This window comes from Branchiostoma belcheri, unplaced genomic scaffold (genome assembly GCF_001625305.1).
Source record: "Branchiostoma belcheri isolate BF01 breed outbred unplaced genomic scaffold, Haploidv18h27 scaffold5, whole genome shotgun sequence".
Classification (NCBI taxonomy): Eukaryota; Metazoa; Chordata; class Leptocardii; order Amphioxiformes; family Branchiostomatidae; genus Branchiostoma; species Branchiostoma belcheri.
The window spans coordinates 6,620,109-6,642,721 of NW_017804131.1; the positions used below are offsets into that span (position 1 = coordinate 6,620,109).

Below are 22,613 nucleotides of genomic sequence, written 5' to 3' on the forward strand. Positions count from 1 at the left end.
AAACACACACAAACACACATGCACACACACACGCACACACACACACACACCACTCACTCACTCACAAACACACACACACACACAAACACACACACACGCGCACATGCACACACATACACACCACTCACTCTCTCTCTCACACACACACACAAACACAGAGAGAGACAGACAGACAGACAGACAGATAGACAGACACACACTCAGGCACATGTACAAGCACACACATGCACACAGACATACACATTCAAAAATTCACTCAAGCACGCAGCACACACGCACACACACACATACGCACGCACACACACACACACACAAACACACACACACACACACACAAATACACACAAACGAACAAACACACTCGTATTTCCGTATTTTTATATCCATTAAGACATGACCTTTGCTTCCAGTTCACACAGAAACTGGACAAAATGTCTACCCGACCGAGAGGAAGATGGGTGAAAGAATTACCGCTGTCCGAAATCATCGACGGCTTGGAGAATATCTGCAACGAGGACTGGAAAGAGTAAGAGTAAGAGTTCAAACAACATTCTATAGAAATTTTGTTCTATGAATTTTCTAGATAAAAAGGTATATTCAGGCTAGTACAAAAAACTATGCGAAATTGCAGTTATTTGACCGGTAAGCAACTGACCAATCACGAGGCGACATGTCTTCGAACGTTAAAATTTGAAATGTAACGTTATACCAATTACCCGACAACCCTCACTGACGTGAAAATTGAGAATGATGAGCACGCAATGTCTGTGTTCATGTTTCTCACGTTTTAGAGATTGGACGTTATGTTCTCGGTGCTAAGATGATTAAGTCATATGCTTGACAAGCTAAGGAGCTTACAAACTCGTTTTATTAATAATAGTCGGATAATCTTGATGTAACGTTACTTGGTGCGGGGACACCGTCGGTCACCATTGACGAGAAAGATCTACCACTAATACGCACCGCATATTTTTCCGGGCAGTAAGCCTGAAAAGCTTACTTTTTTTCTTTTATTTGAGGTTGTCTAAAGAAAGTTGTATCATAGTTATAATGAGACTCTGAGGTGTTATTTCACATATATGCGTGGGGTGAGAAACATGTCAGACAAAAGTAATGAGAAAGCGTTACAAATATTGACCTCTCGGCAAAGATCAGCGTCTACCATCAAGTTTGAATGTATGTATGTATGAGGACGATGAACCATATGATGAATCTTTATTTGCATGTTCATGCCCATGGGGCTAAATGCACACATCAAAATGTGATGTTACATGTACATCATACTGAGTAACATGATACATAGGATACAAGGATAACAGAATAACGTAAAAGTCTACTACTAGAGAATAAACTTATCTACGCCTTAAGGATTTCTTCTCTCTTTTTAAATTGGATAAACTCACAAAGTTTTTCTATTGTATGGCCATTACTGGAGGACATGAGATGACTGAATACATCTTTCTTTGTTCTACCTTTATACAGTTTGTCTAAGTGGATTGTTCTAAATAGTGTGTCACGTTCAATATCAAACAATTTACAATCAAGTACAAAATGTATTTCATCTTCTACGCTACCAGAGTTACAAACCTTACAGAGTCTATCTTCTACAGGAGTCCGAAGAGATAGTCTTACATAGTCTTACATACATTTTTCAGGCTTCTCCTACTGGACTAACAGTCATAGGGATATTGGTAGTAGAATTCCATCTTTGTTCACTTTGGTAGTAATCAAAGTACAATGCTGAACTTAATGCCCACACAATGGTCAAATTTTCAAACAACCACTGTTGCCTTCATCAGGATAAGTAATGACCACTTCCGAACGTAAATTACCGAGAGTTACGGAAACGTCACCTTATATTCACACCAGACTTTACAAATACTTGATGTCAGCAATTGGTCAACAAGTGATTGCGACAACTAGAAAATTCAAAGAACAAAATTTCTATAGAATGTTGTTTGAACTCTTACTCTTTCCAGTCCTCGTTGCAGATATTCTATTTATTTTTTATTTTATTGAAATTGCAACAATGCAATACACGCGGAACAGAGGCAGCTGTTGCTGGTGTTGTGTCCCGCACATAGAAACGAATACTGGACAGACAATACTCATTTCCACTTGAGTCTAGTGGGGAAAGTCGTGTTAAGTGCCTTTCCCAAGGGCACAAGATCGGTGGCATGTCAGGACTCGAACCCAGGACCTCTTGATTCCGAGTCGCGCACGCTGCCGTTGCGCCACACGACCCCACTGCAGATATTCTGAATTTCTTATCATCGTGTTCCTATATGACTCACTAAGTACACGCTACCGTTTACAATACAGTGGAAAGTAGGAAAGGGTTTGGATGGAATTTCTTTCTATTTGCAATGTCATTCCATAGAAACAAATTGGTTTGTTTAGGTAACATGGGCTCACTGACCTTGCGCATTAATACATTACAGTACGGGTGTAAAAGACGTTGAGGGAGTGAAGCGGCTCTCGGGGCCAGGACTAGAGACCAAGGAGGTACCAGGAGTCACCGCTTCGGGGCACAAGTGGCCACAGAGGTGAGTATAATTAAGGAAAACGTTCAGTACGAATGACCATAGGTACAAAAGTTGTGTTCAGCGTAGGGGCTTTATTAAACAGCGAAGATAGGTTTTGTACTCTTGGTTCTTCGTAATTCAGAGGCAGCTGCAGACACAAGTGAAACATTGGCAATAGTTGTCATGTCATGATATTCTAACACTTAACACCTGTATTGCTGATGGTTTACTTACACATGGTAAGTTTTTTTCCATCTTGTCGACTTTAAAAAAAACTCGGTAGCCTGTAACAAACTTAAAGGGTGACTGGAAAGAGTAGAAATTGGCCAAATAGACAGATAATATACTATGTAGGAGTTGGCCGGCTACAGGAGTTCCAGAAGCGGTAAACTGTACTTCTTCAGCTGACCAAATCCCTCTTGCATGTTATCTGTCTACCTTGGCCAATTTCTACGCTTTCCAGTCACTTCCGAAGCTTGGAAGAGGCTAAAATATGGACGATCTTTTTCTTCTATCTACTGTCTATTGAGGTCTGATTGTCAGTTCAGAAATACGTATTTTAAAAATGTGTATAAATTGTTGTATGTTTTATGTGGTTTTATGTTTGTACTATGGGGATAACCTGAAATGAAGTCATTCATTCATTCTTCAGGTTGCATGAGATGTGTTTTATGTATATCGGGGACATCGGAGAAGAACAACTCTACGACGTGTTCAAGAGAGAAAAGAACCTGGAAAACCTCATGTGCCAACAAACAAACGGACATTGTCACCCCAAGAACCTCAAGGTCAAGAAAGTGGACGACGAATTGTGACCAATCATCTAAGTAAAGAGACTCTTTTTACACAACCAAGTCTTTTAGGCCCTGTTCATATGAAGTCAGTGAAGGCGCTTTACATGTGGTTTCCCCCGAAGCCAGTTCCAAGTGACCCCATCTGAACGCCCCAAATCACATTGAAAGTGCCTCGATCCCAAACCACTTCTAGAGGTGGTTTCGAATCGGTTTCCCCGCATCGCGATTTGCGTCTGAACGCAATGTGATTTCAATGTGACTTCACCTGGTCATGGATTACGGGGTGATATTTTCTTATTTATATGCAATACCAAATTTTACGTGGCAGTAACTTAAAGAGCAGTAATGGTCAAATAATGTGTCCGTTCTAGGACGAGCTTCACCGCCTCTGGCGGGACCACGTCGGCATTCGGCCGAGATACGCTGGGAGGGGGGCACCAGCAAGCAGGTCGTTGACCTCTGACATTGATAACACGCTACCTTGCGTGTTTTCGTCAAACAACAATGAGTGCAGTTTCGTAGAATCGTGATCGGACACGGTTTGCAAGGAATGTATGGCACGTGGACCAGATGTGCGGAATGCGAGTTACCCGAATCGCGGTGTGGGTGACTTCACATGAACAAGGCTATACAATGTAGTCTCTTTACTCAGTGTCTTGCCAACCTGATGAAACTATTCACGGGAGGACCAATCATCTACTTTTAATAGTTGAATTCCCCCTCCCCCTTTCGTTGATGGATGGAATACCACATTCCCAGTTGGCATTTCCAATCTATATTCCCATCTGTAGTGGATTATGAGTGGATTGTAGTCAGTATTATGCATGGGAGTAATTTAATTTCCCCGTAACGTGCACGCCATGCTTTATTAGATGTTAGCACACTGCCATTTGTTGTGATGGATATCACACTATGAACCGTGTCGGACTCAACTGAGGCCACAGCAAGTAATTTTTATGGATGACATCAACGCGCGCATTAATTTTCGCCTGATTTTGGAAAAAAAAACAATAAATTTTGTTGCCTTCTGACAGTGGTCAACATGCCGAAAATGGGCAAAGATGTCTGTTGCCATGCCGGAAGGTGAATGGCAGATAACTATGAAGAGACAATAAAAGGCTCTGATTTAATGTTTTGTTTCTTACTTTGACGCAGTGATATGTGATGCTGGCTGTGTATATGTGATGTTCTCACTGAATCAAAACCATTTGAATAATGATTGAGTCAAAATTTTAAATTGTAGGAACCTTGTTTTTTTTCGGCCCGCCTTGTTTTTTTTTCGCCCGCTCGCAGATTTGGAGTCTACGGAGGCTGTCATCCATAAGATTTACTTACTGTGGCCTGATGGTAGAATTGGAATTGAATCCGGTACATTATGTTGGCGTTCAACCCAGGAGTCCCAGGCATTCAAAAGGAAATAAGGCATATCGTCTACGATTATTAAACATTGATTAATGTCATACAGTGAATAAAATTGCCACACAGAGAGACGATCCTCGCTAAGTACTGTAATAAATCAACCTAATTCGTCTGGAAGCTTTCCAAATTCAGTTAACTTTCAGTTCGTGTTATATGATGAGAATGGAGAAGACACATATAAAATACCTGCTATGTTTTAAGTTCAAACTTTTGATCCAACACAAAGAAATCTCTCACCTAGAGCTTTCGAACAATCACTCTGGTCTTCCTCAGTAGACTAACTCAGTGAAGCTTGTCACGTGGCTTCTTTGAAGTGTGACGTCAACACTGGGTCAAAGGTATCTGGTATAGAAGATGTCGGTCCCCTTCACAGCACGAAAACACATATTTAAGCCAACTTTACGAACTGCGTTAAGAGGTATTAAAGGCGGCGAAATATTTAAGCAGCCTTTACGACATCGGAAAGGCAACCGAAAGGGAAATATGGCCTTTCCGTAACCTTTCCACATGTGTAAATGTCACGTTAATATAACGTGTTTCTTTCTGTAAGCTTTACATGGACTTAAATGTAATGTAAAGAAAGCATTGCGGTAATTATTATAATGAGTTAACTAGAGGCATCTCAAAGCCATATGATCTTTTTGATTATTATGAGTAAAGTCCTTACCAACCTCGCGCGACTGAACACAAGCATTTGATATGCTTTTTCATATTTGGTTTTACCTGAAATATTAGATATCTTCCATGATTTCTCGCTGAATCGCCGCAAAATCTAACATTATTATGCCTAGTCATTTCTATATATTTATGTCTGGCTTTCCATAAAACATACGGTTCCTTTCCTTGTTCTATAAACAAGCTTTCCGCCGACCGAGAGACATCTCCCCTATACAGTATAGGCGTCGTTAAGCTGCAGGAAATGTTGCGTTTCTTTGTCTTTTCCTACCGTCGCCAAGTTTTCCCTAAATTATATCAATCGCCTTTTTTTTACACATATTTGAGAGCGACCAAATATAACAACACCATGCCTAGTCCATTCTGTATGTTTATGTCTGGCTTTCCAAAAACACAGTATTACGGTTCCTTTCCTCCTTCTATAAACAAGCTTTCCGCCGACCGAGAGACATCTCCCCCTATACAGTATAGGCGTCGTTATATAAGCTGCAGGAAATGTTGCGTTTCTTTGTCTTTTCCTTAGTACCGTCGTAAAGTTTTCCCTAAATTGTAGCAATCGCCATGCTTTTCACACTTATTTGAGAGCGGAAAATGCGACAACATATTATTAGTCCTTTCTATATGTTTATATTGGCTTTCCAAAAACATACTAGTAGTCCATTGTATTACGGTTCCTTTCCTCGTTCTATAAACAAGCTTTCCGACGTAAATAGTATAGGCGTCGTTAAGCTACAGGAATACCGTGTCAATTCGTTCGGCGCTGTATGTACTGAGTTCCGGAACGTTTAGAACTCATAGATTATGTTTAACTCGAGACAGATAAACCATTTTTCAAACCGAGATACACCATGATACTGGGTAACTGTGGACCATTTTAGTTTTCCTTTAGATTAAACGATTCTTTCGTTATCAGCCAGGACCCCATAATTTCTCAGTCAACCACCTACCAGAAGTTTACTACGGTCCGTGTCAATACGTGCGACGCTGTACGTACTGAGTTCCTGAACATTTCGAACTCATAGAATATGTTTAACTAGAGACAGATAAACCATTTTTCAAACCGAGATACACCATGATACTGGGTAACTGCGGACTATTTTAGTTTTCCTTTAGATTAAACGATTCTTTCTTTCGTTATCAGCCAGGACCCCCATAATTTCTCAGTCAACCACCTACCAGAAGGTTTACTACGGTCCGTGTCAATACGTGCGGCGCTGTACGTACTGACTTCCTGTACATTTCGAACTCATAGAATATGTTTAACTAGAGACAGATAAACCATTTTTCAAACCGAGATACACCATGATACTGGGTAACTGTGGACTATTTTAGTTTTCCTTTAGATTAAACGATTCTTTCGTTATCAGCCAGGACCCCATAATTTCTCAGTCAACAATCTACCCGTAGTTTACTACGGTCCGTGTCTGTATGTACGGCGCTGTATGTACTGACTTCCTGTACATTTCGAACTCATGGAATATGTTTAACTAGAGACAGATAAACCATTTTTCAAACCGAGATACACCATGATATTGGGTAACTGTGGACTATTTTAGTTTTCCTTTAGACTAAACGATTCTTTCGTTATCAGCCAGGACCCCATAATTTCTCAGTCAACAACCTACCCGTAGTTTACTACGGTCCGTGTCTGTATGTACGGCGCTGTATGTACTGACTTCCTGTACATACATTTCGAACTCATAGAATATGTTTAACTCGAGACAGATAAACCATTTTTCAAACCGAGATACACCATGATACTGGGTAACTGCGGACTATTTTAGTTTTCCTTTAGATTAAACGATTCTTTCGTTATCAGCCAGGACCCCATAATTTCTCAGTCAACAACCTACCAGAAGTTTACTACGGTCCGTGTCAATACGTGCGACGCTGTACGTACTGAGTTCCTGAACATTTCGAACTCATAGAATATGTTTAACTAGAGACAGATAAACCATTTTTCAAACCGAGATAGACCATAATACTGGGTAACTGTGGACTATTTTAGTTTTAGTTTAACCAGAAACTCATAACTTCTCAGTGAACCTCCCGAACTTTACTACGGTCAGTGCCAATACGTACGGCACTGCATTTACTGAGTTTCTGAACATTTAGAACACAACTCATGGAACATTTTAACTCGAGACAGATAAAAACATTTTTAAACCTAGATAGACCATGATACTGTGTAACTGTAGACTACTTTACTGACGTTCATCTTTAGTTATTCTTTTGATTGAACCCCCTTAGATTGAGCGATTCTTTCGTTATCAGTTCCTGGCTGATAACGAAAGAATCGCTCAATCATTTCTGAGTCAACAACCTACCAGAAATTTACTACGGTCCGTGCCAGTACGTAGGGCGCTGTATGTACTGTAGACTATTTTTATTTGTTTATATACGTCGCTCTCCCAAAACTTCCGGTTTCTTTCATTGCTTCTTTTATGCAAGCTTTCCGCCAACTTTCCCCCTTTCCTTGTATGCTTTGTTATAAACCTACTTTTATTTTTTTCCGCCGCAAAGTTTTCTTTCTTTTTATAAATGCCGAATATTCTATGCAGCAAGAGTTCAACGGTTAAAAAATCATGGATGCACAGGCATTACTAGTATTTCTAGTTTCTTTAGCCTATTTGTTGTGTTCAGGCAACGAGGTTCCTTTTTGTTTTCCAAATGTGAATTTATTCATTACCAACCCGTGAACAAGCCCGAACGCCATTCATATGACAAGACCGTTTGGGGAATCTCCGCCCTTTCTGCCAGGAGGAGGTCATGTGACAGGCCTTTACCCAATGATAGACAAGAGTGGGTTTTTCAAATCTACTGAATATACCAGTAGTCATTTTGCTGTGCGTCTACTCTATGGAGGCTTGGACTCGTTTGAACCCGCAAGTTGTGTCCGAGACATTGCTTTTATCACCAGAAGTGGCCACGACGGGACTAAGACAAATCTATACCATTCTGTACAAGTCTGTGGAATGGCGTAGATTGGAGATATTGAACATGTCACGTCGCAGAAGGGGAAGATCACGGCCGTATTGTTTCGTCCTAACCGGGAGCAGCACAGATTTAGAAGTTGAGCAAGAGCGCGACCTGACCATCACGGGAACAAGTTAGCGGATTATTACTCTTGCGGTGACCACATCACATGGAATAGCGGGAAAATGGACACTGGAATTGGAATAGTGGCTGTGTACTCGGATACAACAAAGGAAAACCTGCCCTGGTAGCCAGTCTGGATCGGGCCCTCAGCCAGTCCCCGTCGGCGGAACATGGCAGTATGCCCGCCAATCTACATGAGCGCTACGGGGGAGTTAAGAACTCCGAGTGGAGTTTGCCGCTCGGTCATCAACTCCCCCGACGGCCTAGCCTGGATGAAAGGCACACTAGAACTTTGGGTATATTTTGCTATGGCATCCAGGCTACCGACGGCCCGATCCAGCCAGTCTACCAAGGCAGGAAAGGCTACCTATGGCACAGAAATTTACTGTTCATTAACGGCAAATAAACGCACAAATAAAGCAAAATAAACGTCAATATTACGCACACGTTAAGGATACTTTACGACACCTTTAAGCGTACAGCAAAACCCGAAAACCATGACGGAAAGAAGTTTTAAAGACCCCCAATAGACTACGGAAAGGCTACAATAAACGCATGCTTTCCGTGCAGGTTCCGACGTGAAATGTATGACGTAAAGAAATGTTAAAGGTACCCAAAAGATTACGGAAAGGCCAGAATAAACACATGCTTTCCGTGAAGGATTCGCGGTAAAGGGCACGGAAAGATTTGCTTAACTACGCCTTTAAGCATCTGAAAGTCGCGGAAAGGCACCGTGAAAGTGGGAAAATAAATGCCCTTTCCGAACTTCCGGAAAGTCCACGTTAAGGCAATCTTTACGTTCGCGTTTAGGGGTCGTAAAGGTGCGGAAAGTGGGAAGAAACGCGGCCTTTACGCTGTGTTTAAGCGTGCGTAAATATCACTTTTCGTGCCGTGCTTGAAATGGGTGAAGGAAGCCATGTACATCAGGGCCCATCAACCTTCATTGAACCGCGACGGGGGCCGACATCGTCTACCAGATACCCTTGACCCAGTGTTGACGTCACACTTCAAAGAAGCCACGTGACAACCTTCACTGGGTCAGTCTACTGAGGAAGACCAGAATGACTGGTCGAAACTCTAGGTGAGAGATTTCTTTGTGTTTGATCAAAAGTTTTAACTTTAAGCATGTAACTACCAACACAGATGAACTTTCATGATAGTAAAATACCTGCTAGTTTTGCTAACCATTTGAATGGGGGAATACAAATCCCTGGATATATGCCGCATATTTCTGCTTCATCATACTCGTGTCAACTGAGGTCATGGTAGGTCGTGGTCTAGTTAAAGGTCACGTGACCGTTGTCATGGTCACCACAAAGACCAATAGAGAACGACGTTCTAGAACGGACAAACACCTTTAGTACCGTGGTTACGGTACGAACGGTAGTTGTTTTCGTGCTCCGTTCTTTTGCTCCAGAAACTTTCCTAACTTTAGGAGAAAAAGTCGTCGACATGAACCTTCAGGAGTCAGACGATGACACAGAAGAGTTTCTGGCTCAGTTTCAGTGTAAGTACTTTTTTTTATTCCAACATGTAATACCAGACGTGGTGACGGCACACTCAAGTTTTATCAACTTATATTAATGCCGCCACTAACACAGGGGACACATACATGACAGGACAAGACAATACTCATTTTGAGCGAAGTGAGGAAAGTTGTGTAAAGTGCCTTTCCCAAGGGCACAAGATCGGTAAGGACATGTCGAACCCGGGACCTCTAGGTTCCGAGTCGCCCACTCTGCCGCTACGCCACACGGCCCCACGCATATTTCTGCTTCATCCTACTCGTGTCAACCGAGGTCATGGTAGGTCATGGTCTAGTTAAAGGTCACGTGACCGTTGTCATGGTCACCACAAAGCCCAATAGAAAGCGACGTTCTAGAACGGACAAACACCTTTAGTACCGTGGTTACCGCACGAACGGTAGTTGTTTTCGTGCTGTCCGTTCGTTGCTCCAGAAACTTTCCTAACTTGGGAAGAAATTTAAAAAGTCGCCGACATGAACCTTCAGGAGTCAGACGATGACTCAGAAGAGTTTCTGGCTCAGTTTCAATGTAAGTACTTTTTTTTTATTCCAACATGTAATCACCAGACGTGGTGACGGCACACTCAAGTTTTATCAACTTATATTAATGCCGCCACCAACACAGGGGACACATACATGACAGGACAATACTCATTTTGAGCGAAGTGGAAAGTCGTGTAAAGTGCCTTTCCCAAGGGCACAAGATCGGTCAGGACATGTCAGGACTCGAACCCGGGACCTGTAGATTCCGAGTCGCCCACTCTGCCGCTACGCCACACGGCCCCACGCATATTTCTGCTTCATCCTACTCGTGTCAACCGAGGTCATGGTAGGTCATGGTCTAGTTAAAGGTCACGTGACCGTTGTCATGGTCACCACAAAGCCCAACAGAGAGCGACGTTCTAGAACGGACCAACACCTTTAATACCGTGGTTACCGCACGAACGGTAGTTGTTTTCGTGCTGTCCGTTCGTTGCTCCAAAAACTTTCCTAACTTGGGAAGAAAAAGTCGCCGACATGAACCTTCAGGAGTCAGACGACGACACAGAAGAGTTTCTGGCTCAGTTTCAATGTAAGTACTTGGCGTGGTGTCTCGCTGTGTCGTTATATGGCACTACTTAACCGTGCCAGCAATGCTTTTAAACGAAAAGCTACGTTAATTCAAGGTTCTGTACAATGTCAAAGCCAATTCACTTTACAGCGCATACACATGGGAACGGGTAAAGGACCTTGACAGTGCTCTCAATCTAATAGCTTACGTTCCTTCACACTTTCGGTAGAATGTCAAGGTAAGTTTGCATGGAAACATACAAACATTACATACATGGAAATGATGTACGTGTAGCTTCATAATCTCCAAGCAGATCCTTCGGTGGCTGTAAAGACAGTATCAAATTGGCCAGGCTGTTTTCATTTGCCCAACAGTTAGGCCACACCAAGTAATTTTTATGGATGACGTCCTCTGGAGACCCTAAATCTAATGCGAGAGGGCGAAAAAAATACAATAAGGGCCGAAAAAACAAGATTCCTAGATTTGAAATATACTAAGAGACGACAAATGTTAGGACACAAAGTGAATGAGAGAACACAGTGTAACAAGCAAGAAGTCTTTTTTCTTCACGAAAACAGCAATAAATCAGTGGAATAGCAGTTGTCGTCCTGTCCTGTTTCTTTCATTTCAACTCAACTTCCAATCTTGTGATTTGCGGCACTATCGTAACTCTTTGGTCATAGTTACAGGTAGCAGAATTTCTTGTGTTTTTTTTCTTAGAACAGGCCAAAATCAATGCGCGCGCGGACGTCATCCATAGAAATTACTTGGTGTGGCCTTACCTGAGCGGCCGAGGACTCTCTCTAGATGGCCAGGTCTAACCCTAACATCTACTTGGAGATTGCGTCTAGATCACGCTCGTTTTAGCTTTCCATGGGATATATATCGAAACCGATAAAAGGCCATTTGCATGGCGCCATATTCATTAGTAACGGTGTAATCAACGTCAATCTTTTTGTAATAGTTTAGCCTCTACCAGGCTTCAGAGGCGGCTGAAAACAAACAAACTACTCCTTTTTGCGGGCTAACTCTCCTGACATGTTGTCTGTCTATTTGGCAAATGTTTACTCTTTCCAGCCGCCTCTGAAGCCTGGTAGAGGCTGCTAATAGCTCACGTTTGTTCAACTTCAAGTTTTCCGTAAGGCCACACCAAGTACATTTTATGGATGACGTCCTTTGGAGACCCTAAATCTAATGCGAGAGGGCGAAAAAAAACAAGAAGGGCCCTAAAAAACAAGATGCCTAGATTAGATATATACTAAGAGACGACAAATGTTAGGACACAAATTGAATGAGGTGACACAGTGTAACAAGCTAAGCAAGATGTCTTTTCTTCATCATCAAAACAGCAATAAATCAGGTGGAACAGTGGACAATGAAAAATTTTCTGTTATTGACAGGATGGTCCTGTCAATAGACACTTTCTTCGCGTTACGGGTTTCACGTCAATCTGACGATTTGCGACACTGTCGTGACTCTTTGGTAGCGAAAGGAAGCGAAATTTCTTGTGCGTTTTTTTCTAGGAAGAGGCCAAAATCAATGCGCGCGTGGACGTCATCCATAAAATTTACTTGGTGTGGCCTAACATCAAACAAAGTGCGTTTGCGGCGCCTCATACACGAAATACAATGTGAATGACTCCACCAAAGCTCTCAAGCTAATAGCTTTCGGGCGTAAGAGCTTTCCACAAAGTTCTTTGACTTGACTTAAGTTAACTTTATGTCCAGTCAATGTTCTCGTCTGCTACTTAAAAAAACATACCGGCAGCCCTGAAGCTTTTGCTTTGCATAGCTTTCAACACAACCGCGTGGGCTACGTGAGACCGGGGCTGTCTTTCGGGTAGTGACCGTTAGTGGCCCAATATGATGGAATACATACTGTATATATGTGACTGTTAGTGACCCAAAATGATGGAATATACATAATGTATTCATGTACAAGTACGTTAAAACTGTTACGTTTAAACTATGATCATTGTTGGTGAACACTCTAGAAAGTTTTTTAATTATTCTGTCAAACGCTCAAATCAAATTTCTACTGTATAACTGCCCATGAATGGACTTGAAAAAAAAACGTCAATGCAAAATTTGTGACACCCTGCTTCATATAAAACAATTTTTGCTCGAGCTCACTTTCTTATTATAGTATTTGACTTTTCTTGCATAGAAATTCTGTGATACTTTTCTGTGCACTTTGTACCTTTGTATACTCTACGATATCGTACCGTATTGTTATGTTGCTAAGCTAAGGGTTGTTCCAGAATGCTGTACCCGTTTTAGCTATAGGGAAGCTGCGACTTTCAGTGTAGGAGCTGAACTGTTTAAGTAGTACAGCATTGCAGCACGTGCACGGTACCACATTTATGTAGAGAACTCGTAAAGCTTATGTGCTGAAGGTTAGAACTGCAAACGCCACCAAGCGATTACTACGTGCATAGCAAGTTGAAGGGCAAACATTTCTGAAAATACGCATCCTTATATGCCATTTACTGATAGTTTTGACCAGCTTACCCTTACCCATTGTCTTTTGACTGTGATATCCTGTACTGCCCCTAACGCTAACCCCCTGGGCAAAGAAATTACATCTAATATCATCTAAGATATAGCTACGTCAAAACAAATACAACCAGTCGAAACAAAGCAAAACGCGCTACACTTGATATGAATGAACTTTATTGCTCAACAACTGTACAAGGTACAATGTATGGCAGTAATACAACAATACTACAAAACTTTACTTACTACAAACTACTATCTAAACAGTATTTGAGTTACCATATGGTCATGTATTGATGATGTGTTCTCGCTTATGGAATAAAGTGTACAGAAATTGGCCTATGTAAGCAGATATGGTAGTTGGACATGACAATAATTCATGGAATGTATCGTACTGTGTACCAGATTAGGTGAAATTTGTCTTAGTATAGTCTGCAACAATGTATCTCTTTCTTTTCTATAGGTGGGACAAGTCATAACAAAGTGAAATCCATCTTCAATATTCTCATTACACGTGGGACACAGTCTCTGAGTGGCTGGTGTATGTGTTGTGGTGTCGACCTTTTTCGATTTGATAAGATTGGGGCATCTTAGGATAACCGTTACGTTCTAGGCTCTAATCGGCGGATTCTAGAATTCGAAGAGGTTCTTCGAACAATGCCCAAGAGTTCAGAGAGAACCCCCACTCTGTCTACCGTGTGTACCGTCCTGCAGTAGTGCAGAGTTATCATTCTCCGTCCTTTCGTTTGTTTGTCCACAGTACCACCTTCGTGTATCCAGGTCGCCTGGGACACCCTCCTACCTCCGGCCAAATGGACGTGTCCATCTGATCACCATGACAACGGCGATGACACTGAAGACAAGGATTCGCCCGGCTCAAATGTAAACTGTGCCCTTGACCGCGACTCGAGTTCCATGGTCTCCAAGAAAGAAAATCAAGTCACGGAATATATGCCAGATGAAGGTGAGACATAGAGAGAACTTTATTGACACAACAAAAGTACAGCGACTTTCGTAAGGTCTAAGACATGTAAATATACAGACAAATATACATGGGTACAACAAAATTAACCTACGTACAAAACAATAGATGAGTCAACTAATACTACTTGTTCTAAGGTCTAACATCTGTGTCCATAATATCACCAGGGTCCATAATATCACCACCTTGAGAAATAGTGTGCTTAAAGATATTTTTACTGCAACATACCCTAGGTATGTACATTTGATGTGAAGGAGTGCATTCCAAAAGTATGTTGCAGTAAAAATATCTTTAAGCACACTGTTTCTCAAGGTGCCGATATTATGGACCCTGGTGATATTATGGACACAGATGTTAAACATTCTTTGATATAGTTACCTATTTGTACACATGTACACATGTACAGTACTAGTAAGGGTTATTGCCTTCTAGGATGAACTCAAATTTATCTATAGCATTAAATGTAACAAATTCTGTTGAGCAAGCGGAGAGAAGGTTGAACAGCTTTGGCGTTTATCGTTATATAGTATACAATTCAAAATAAAATGTTGTTCGTCATCAATATCATTGGGACAGAATGGACAAAACCTCTGGTCGCGAGGGATTTTACACACATATGCTGATTGTTCTATTTAAACCGTTCTTTTAGCCAGAACCATTCAAGGTTCTGGATAGTCCACACGTATCCAGAACCGTGCCTAAAGCACAATCTACGTTCTTGGATACGCGGAGACTATCCAGAACCGTGCCTGATTCTAACGATAAGACATTGAGGCATAAAACTAGATAGACAAGACACTAGTTCTGGATGCATTAATAAGTGTATGCACTGTTCTCTTTGGAGTGGGTTGAGCAAAAATCGCGTCGTCATCTATTGGTCAACAGCTGCAGAGTTTAGATCTAGACTTGCAAGTATCGTTTCTGTATGTCGCTTTGAAACGTTAGAGTGTTATGATATTTCAAAAAATTATCCTTTGAATAATGAAATGGTTCTTCCAGCTTTGCTGAAAGAGCTTGGGTACTCTGACAGCGAAGATGACGCTCCTGAATGGACCAACCGCCATTTCTTGAATCCAGCAGAAGCGCCGCCTTCTGAGCCTGCCTATACTGCAGCCCCACAGCCGACGGGACCAAACCCAGTGTACCTGTCCGTCCCCCCTGCACAGCGCCTGTACAGGCTCCTAAATAACCAAATGGCACGAATGGCATCGTCCAAGGCGTCATCCTCTCTCCTCCGCAGGCCGTCCTCCGAGCCTATCCGGTCGGCCTGCTCGCATCCACCCGCTAACTTCGTGGTCTCCCCGTCCTGCCCGTACTTTGGGCTGGTCCCGTCTCGCGTGGAGATAGAGCTAGAGCGGCGCCAGGCCAGACAAGCTCAACGGGAGCCGAGGATCGACCGAGTTTTCATGGACGAGCTGCACAACATGTGGACCGAGAGGAGGAAAACTCGACACATGGTGGAGAAGTTCGTCCAAAATGTGATTGGTGGCGCCACAAAGCGACTAGAAGCAGAACTGCAGGGCACGGAAGTTACTAATGATGTGGTCCACAAGCGGTGGACGGAGACAAGGAAAACTCAACACATGGTGGAGAGGTTCGTCCAAAACGTGATTGACGGCGCCGCGCAGCGACTAGAAGCAGAACTGCAGGGCTCGGTAGTTACCAATAATATGGTCCACAAGAGGTGGACGGAGACAAGGAAAACTCAACACATGGTGGAGGAGTTCGTCAAAAACGTGATTCATAGCGCCACGCAGCGACTAGAAGCAGAACTGCAGGGCGTCATTCAGCCACCGAGGGTTGAAGGGGAACTATCCACGGCAAATACCCGTGTGGTTGACAAAAATGATACACAACGTACCGGTGCAGTTGGCTCAGAAGTTACTTATGATGTTAGCCCATCATCATCAGGAACTTCGACTGTGATTGGTTCAAAGATCGCCGCCATGCGACAACTGTTGGAACAGCAGATTGACAAAAACCCCTTGCACGATGGCCCATCTTCAAACAGACGTGCTGTTGCAACATTGCCCTCTGGCGAAGTTGAAAAGAAGTCTCCTAGCACGCCCGCAAAGCATGCAAGCCAGAAAAAGGGTGCGAAAATGGTATCTCCTAGAATCATGGAAGCTATTGACCAACTGTCTGCGGAAACAGTGAAGAAAGTAGACGTCCCTTCTTCGAAAGACACTGCCATTGACATGACGAGGGAAGCTTTCAGACACCTACGTAACAGGATGGAGGAAAGGGCTACACCTGAGGTGAAGTTGCAACGCGTGGAATCAAACGACAGGCACACCGAGAAGGTTCCAGAAGACAGATCAGTAGCAGACATCAGGAAGCAACTGGAAGCAAAAATGGCGGAGGAGGGCGACAAAACGTTTTCTGGCAAAGGAATATCAGTGCCTTGCCCTGTCGGTAGAGAAGAGAAACATTCTGCTGGAGATTCGGCCGAATCATTCTCAGAAAGGAAAACTTATCTGGACAAGAAACTTGTACACGATACCTTGGATGCCAAAGCTGACAACAGAAGCCAAACCCTCACCAAGACCTCCTATGAGATTCTTGAGTCGCCTGCTAAGATTGCACCCGTACCATTCCCTAGATCCAGCCGATCGTTACCCGATACCCGAAGTCTGTCGGAAGAAGCCCTCTCAACACCACAGGCAGCTACTCCTGTAGCTAACACATATTCTAGTGATGGTAGCTCAACTGTACGTCAAACTGTCCTCAAGCTTGAGCAAGACGCAGACAAGATGGCCGACCACAGGGAAGACATTGTCGTTCCTCGCAGGCAATCATCTCAGACTACTGAGACGTTCCTGAAGCTTCGAACAACGCCGAGTGATTCCGAGAAAGATGGAAGGAAGAAGCTAAACTTGCAGCCACCAGAATTACCAGAAGGGCGTGTTCGCGACACGGTGGACAACATCGAGAAACTCTCCCATCAACATGAGCAGGGCAGCGGCAATGAAGAAGAGAGCACTGCACAACAGTTACTGGATCCTAACGAAAGCGACTACCTTGCAGACGGAGCCGTATCCTCCTTAGCCACTCAAACCATTGTACGATTCAATTTATTTTACGTGTTTCTTGACAAAATCTACAGCTTGTGTATGAAAGTAGTCAACTTTGTCACCAGCTATCTGCCCTAGTGTTCAACTTGGAGAAGGATGCTCCGTGACGTATTGAAGAATACATGAAAAGGCATACAACAAACGTTGTGTTTTCAATGTTTGTGTTCTTTATTTAACCTTACCCAACAAGAATTCGTAGATCTCATACCTCCATAAAATGAGTTTTTTTAATGACATGTCCTCATTAATTATGCAAATGACCTCTACATTAACATAATATATGCATAGCGGTGTTAACCTGTAAGTGACTTACACATGTCACAAGGTATAAAATGCCCAACAAAATTTTCACATTAATTATGCAAATAAGGTCATCATTTGCATAATTGGTACCTGTTAATGTTCCGCCTGCCACAGATTAAATACATTACACGTATAGCAGTACTGTTATATAAAACACTGTAATTATAGAATCTCCTCATTAATTATGCAATTAAGTCCTCATTTGAATAATTTGCATTTAATTATGTACTAAACATAAACAAAAACAATACCTCCATTTTTCATGAAGGTAATAATCATAGATTTCATAACTGATACGATGAGGACCGTTCAACTGCTTTCCTTTTCAATGGTAAATATTTATCAAGGCCATCATGTAATGACATTCATGTTGGCTACAAAGATACTTGTCTGTTCATATAAGCTGATTTTTGACTTGAACTATTATGTGTTTTGTCCACTTCCCACTCGTCCTCTTCAACTCTTTACAAAACCTATGGTTTATTAGAAATCGATTATTCCATCTGCTCGCCGGCAACTCAACAATCGGCACTTCGTTGTTGTCCTCTGAGCAATATTTCCTCACATCTGCTAGTAGTTTCCTAAATTGTGCCACTTCCTCTGAAAATCCTCTTCCCTCTTCTTCTTGGACGCTCCTCCAGAATGTTCTGTTGAAGAAGTCGTACATTCTGTAGTCTATGGTGTTGATTCTTCTATGATTCTCCAACTGTTTGTCCGTGAAGGGGATGTATTTCTTTGGGTTCTTATTGACTGAGTGCAGTATGTCATACATATCCAAACACAGCTTTCGCTTCAACATCACAAGAGACTCTTCGTAGTATTCACTGATGATGACGAAGGTGTACCTTTCGTTGAGCTGCTTTATTGCATTATCTACGATGTCAGTATCAGCTGTCATGAGGACACTAGGTGGGAAACCAAGTTGTAAAGCTTGCTTGTTTCTTTGCCCAACATAACCCTGCGGTGCACGTTTTTCGCTACTTCTTTCATTTATCTCTGGGTCATCTAGATAGGCACCTAATGGATTCGGATGATTTTCTAACCCGAGCACTTTAAGATTGTGCTTGTCGAAGAACTGTAACAGAAATGATGTTACTGGTTCGCTGATAATCCCAATGTATCTGGTCCCAGGTAACACGGGTTGGTTCATGAAGAAAGTGTTGCTCTTCCCATCATTCTGCTGGCAGTCAGACGCGTCTATCCTAGTAAACAGAAACAGATCTCATTGTCAACTCCGAATTGCTCAAAAGCAACAATAAACAAGATGCTATCATGAAAGTTCAACTGTGTTGGTAGTTACTATGTCCCATCACCCTACATTGAACCGCGACGGGGGTCGACATCGTCTACCAGATACCTTTGACCCAGTGTTGACGTCACATGTCAAAGAAGCCACGTGACAAGCTTCACTGGGTCAGTCTACTGAGGAGGACCAGAGTGACTGGTCAAAAGCTCTAGGTGAGAGAATTTTTTGTGTTGGACCAAAAGTTTTAACTTTAAACATGTAACTACCAACACAGATGAACTTTCATGATAGAAATAGATCTCATTGTCAACTCCGAATCGCTCAAAAGCAACAATAAACAAGATGGCCGAGCCATGACGTCACAGACCAATATGGTGGCACCCTTTTACACAAGGGTAAAACAACATGTTTTTGTGGGGTCGTGTGGCGTAACGGCAGAGTGCTCGACTCGGAACCAAGAGCTCCCGGGTTCGATTCCTGACATGCCACCGATCCTGTGCCATTGGGAACGGCACTTTTCACAACTTTCTCATGCACTTAAATAAAGTGAGTATTGCCCTGTCTTGTATTTGTCCTCTGCGTTGGTGGCGTTCCTGTCTAGTCATGAAATGTTGGAATATAAAAAATAACATAAGATTTTGCCGTCGAAAATGTAGATGGTACGGTGGGTTTCCTACCACATTATATAATGTATTTAGATGCCAAGCATAATTTTAAGTATATTGTAACTAGTGACAGTGAAATAATCGTTCTCACCTTGAATGTGTGAGTAGAAAATGATCAGCCCCTGTCTGATGGCAGATAGCCATGCGATGGTTGTAAGCAAACCTCAGTAGAATCCTGGCCGTTCCGTCTGACACCGTGTCTTCAGCCTAAGAAAAGGGAAACAAAACGATGTTAGTGGCAAGCAAGTGTCCTAAGCTACGGTCTACTTAAATGTAGAGTTCAAGGTACAAAAACCCACCTTGATAAACATTAAGTTTGTGACAGGAACTTTACAGGAGCCTCCACTGACTGTCTCCACTTCGTTTGTCGTGATCAACGAAGAACTGACATCAGATCTAGACGATTTCCTGTAAAAAAAATTCCTCATTAATTATGCAAATTAGCTCCTGATTTGCATAATTATCATCTGATTATGTCAAGCATCACTTCAGCTACCTACATACCAAAAATCATGACAATCCTTCCACCGGTTTATGAGTTATCCTCTTTTGAAATTTTTTTCAACAAATGCTCCTGCAGTTCCAGAACAAGCCGCTAGGGGGGCCCAAACTCATGTCACTTCTTTCCTATCCCAAGAGCTATCTACCAACCAAATTTCGTGACCCTAGCATGTCCAGATCGCGAGATTTAAAAACCGGAAGTTATGCTGCAGTACCAACAAAAGCCGCCAATATGAAAACAAATATGAAAACATAACCTTCTTGGCGAAGGTGATAACAAAAGGTGACATTGACGAAGTTGAACGGGTCGCTACGTGACAGCAATCATGCCATGGTCACTTTTGTACTAGTACAAACACGTTCGAATTCTGGGCCACATAAGTGAAATTCTGTATGTTTGTTCAATGACTGTTGTCTGAATATATAATAATAACCATAATACACTCTGTTACTTATGTTTACCGAAGGAAAACATATTGTTTTTGCTACGTTTCTTCCTCTTCTTCTCCAAACAGTGACCTCTGACCTGACTGAACCAGACTGTCTCTCACCATGGTAACTGGTGTTGGGTTACATAATGTTGCAATTTTATAGTAGGAGGGATTTACACTCCTGTCACCATATATATATATATATGTGAGTGTGTTTGAGTAAGAATTAACAGAGCAGACCATATGCGAAAGTAAACATTATGCATTTGCTTTGCAAATGTTACTTTTCCAGTTGGATATTATTTTTCTCGATCACTAATTCATATGGAACTGGTACATGTATCGTTCAGTGTTGCATAATATGTGAACAAAGATGTTGAACAACATGTTATTTACCTTTGCGCGACTCTCAGCTGCCAAACCCAGAAGCAAGTGGCGAGGATTGTCATGCAGGATAGAAAAACAAAGGCTCTGATAAGCCGAATCATGGCGGCCGCCATTACTGACCTAACATCACGCACCAGAACAACCTGTTTAATTCAAACCCAATTAGTGCAGAAGCTAGCAGGGTCTCTAGGTGGCGCTTTTATGTAAACATGCATGATAATGTCCCTTTTCCCCCTCTCCTTGTGTGTGGACGTTGTGTATGTACGTATGTTGTCATGCCCGTAGCCAGGATTTGAATGGGGGGGGGTCCCTCCCACTGTCAGAGGGACCAGCGAGAGCCGTAGGCGCGAGGTTCCTAGGGGGTCCGGGGGAATTAGTCCATCTCTAAAGAAAAATCTCCCCCTCCGGCTACGAGCACGATTGTGTATGTATCATGTACGTATTTATATACCAAAGATGTTTGCGTCATTTGAATATGTTGAATATTTAATTACACAAAAAGTCTTACGTGTACATTTTTATTACGAAAATCAAATCTGTATGGATGCATTTCATTTGTTCTGTAATACCATGACAAAATTACATTATTCCGGAAAGCGCCACTTATTGATTACAACACTGTTTATCATGTGTAAAAGTGCAGGTGAAATTGTCTAGGATTTGCTACTTCAAACTTATACAAGCAATGTGAAAAATGCGCATAATAGACGACAACGAAAGATCAACATTTCTTTCCTAACTATATAAAAGTTCCTGAGTGGGAAATAGTCCTAATTAGCCTTTTCCTAATAATGTTTGATAATTTATCACTTCCAAAATCACATATAAACAACATGCTAAAACATCACAAGTTACTGTAACAGCTACGCAATGCTCTGAGCAACTAATTTTTTTCAAACTTTCAATTTTTTCCTATTCAACTGTTTCCAAATCTTATCGTGCATCATCTGTTGAAACAACTCCATGGCCCATTTTGGTGGCTTCCATTCCAAACCTGCACAGAATTTCTTATTCAATGAGAAAGGTTCATTCCACGTTCCAGCTGGGATCAATAAAGAATGTTTATTCCCTACTTTCGAGCAGTATGTATTCACTCTTTTTAGTAACATTTTGAACTGAGCCACTTCTTCCCAAAACCCTCTTTCCTCTTCCTCTCGGACGGTTTTCCAGAATGTTCTGTTGAAGAAGTCGTACATTCTGTAGTCTATGGTGTTGATTCTTCTATGATTCCCCAACTGTTTGTCCGTGAAGGGGATGTATTTCTTTGGATTGTGTTGCTCGTGGATCTTCTTGTTGGAATGCAGTATGTCGGATAAACCCCAACACAGCCTCCGCCTCAACATGACAAGGGACTCTTCGTAGTACTCGTTGATGATGACGAAGGTGTACGATTGGCCAAGCTGCTTAATTACATTATCCATGAGCATGGTGTCCCGCGTAG

General features: G+C 42.2%; 2 protein-coding genes across 2 annotated transcripts; both read left to right on the top strand.

Annotated features, from left to right (window-relative positions):
* Nucleotides 1-431: 431 nt before the first annotated feature.
* Nucleotides 432-3,340, top strand: LOC109479718 (marginal zone B- and B1-cell-specific protein-like). The gene is made up of 3 exons (XM_019781708.1): nt 432-526; nt 2,442-2,546; nt 3,178-3,340. Exons 1-3 carry the CDS (start codon nt 432-434, stop codon nt 3,338-3,340), a joined length of 363 nt encoding a protein of 120 aa, XP_019637267.1.
* Nucleotides 3,341-11,054: 7,714 nt separating this feature from the next.
* On the top strand, nt 11,055-17,768 carry LOC109479720. Its single transcript, XM_019781709.1, has 4 exons — nt 11,055-11,109; nt 14,344-14,547; nt 15,565-15,991; nt 16,250-17,768. The coding sequence occupies exons 1-4, from the start codon at nt 11,055-11,057 to the stop codon at nt 17,715-17,717; spliced, it is 2,154 nt and encodes a 717-aa protein (XP_019637268.1). The 3' UTR covers nt 17,718-17,768.
* Nucleotides 17,769-22,613: the final 4,845 nt, after the last annotated feature.

Coding starts and splice junctions, on each gene's coding strand:
- LOC109479718 (XM_019781708.1), top strand. CDS start 432: ATGTCTACCCGACCGAGAGGAAGATGGGTGAAAGAATTACCGCTGTCC. Junction 527..2,441: donor TGCAACGAGGACTGGAAAGA/GTAAGAGTAAGA, acceptor AATACATTACAG/TACGGGTGTAAAAGACGTTG. Junction 2,547..3,177: donor GGGCACAAGTGGCCACAGAG/GTGAGTATAATT, acceptor TTCATTCTTCAG/GTTGCATGAGATGTGTTTTA.
- LOC109479720 (XM_019781709.1), top strand. CDS start 11,055: ATGAACCTTCAGGAGTCAGACGACGACACAGAAGAGTTTCTGGCTCAG. Junction 11,110..14,343: donor GTTTCTGGCTCAGTTTCAAT/GTAAGTACTTGG, acceptor GTTTGTCCACAG/TACCACCTTCGTGTATCCAG. Junction 14,548..15,564: donor GGAATATATGCCAGATGAAG/GTGAGACATAGA, acceptor TGGTTCTTCCAG/CTTTGCTGAAAGAGCTTGGG.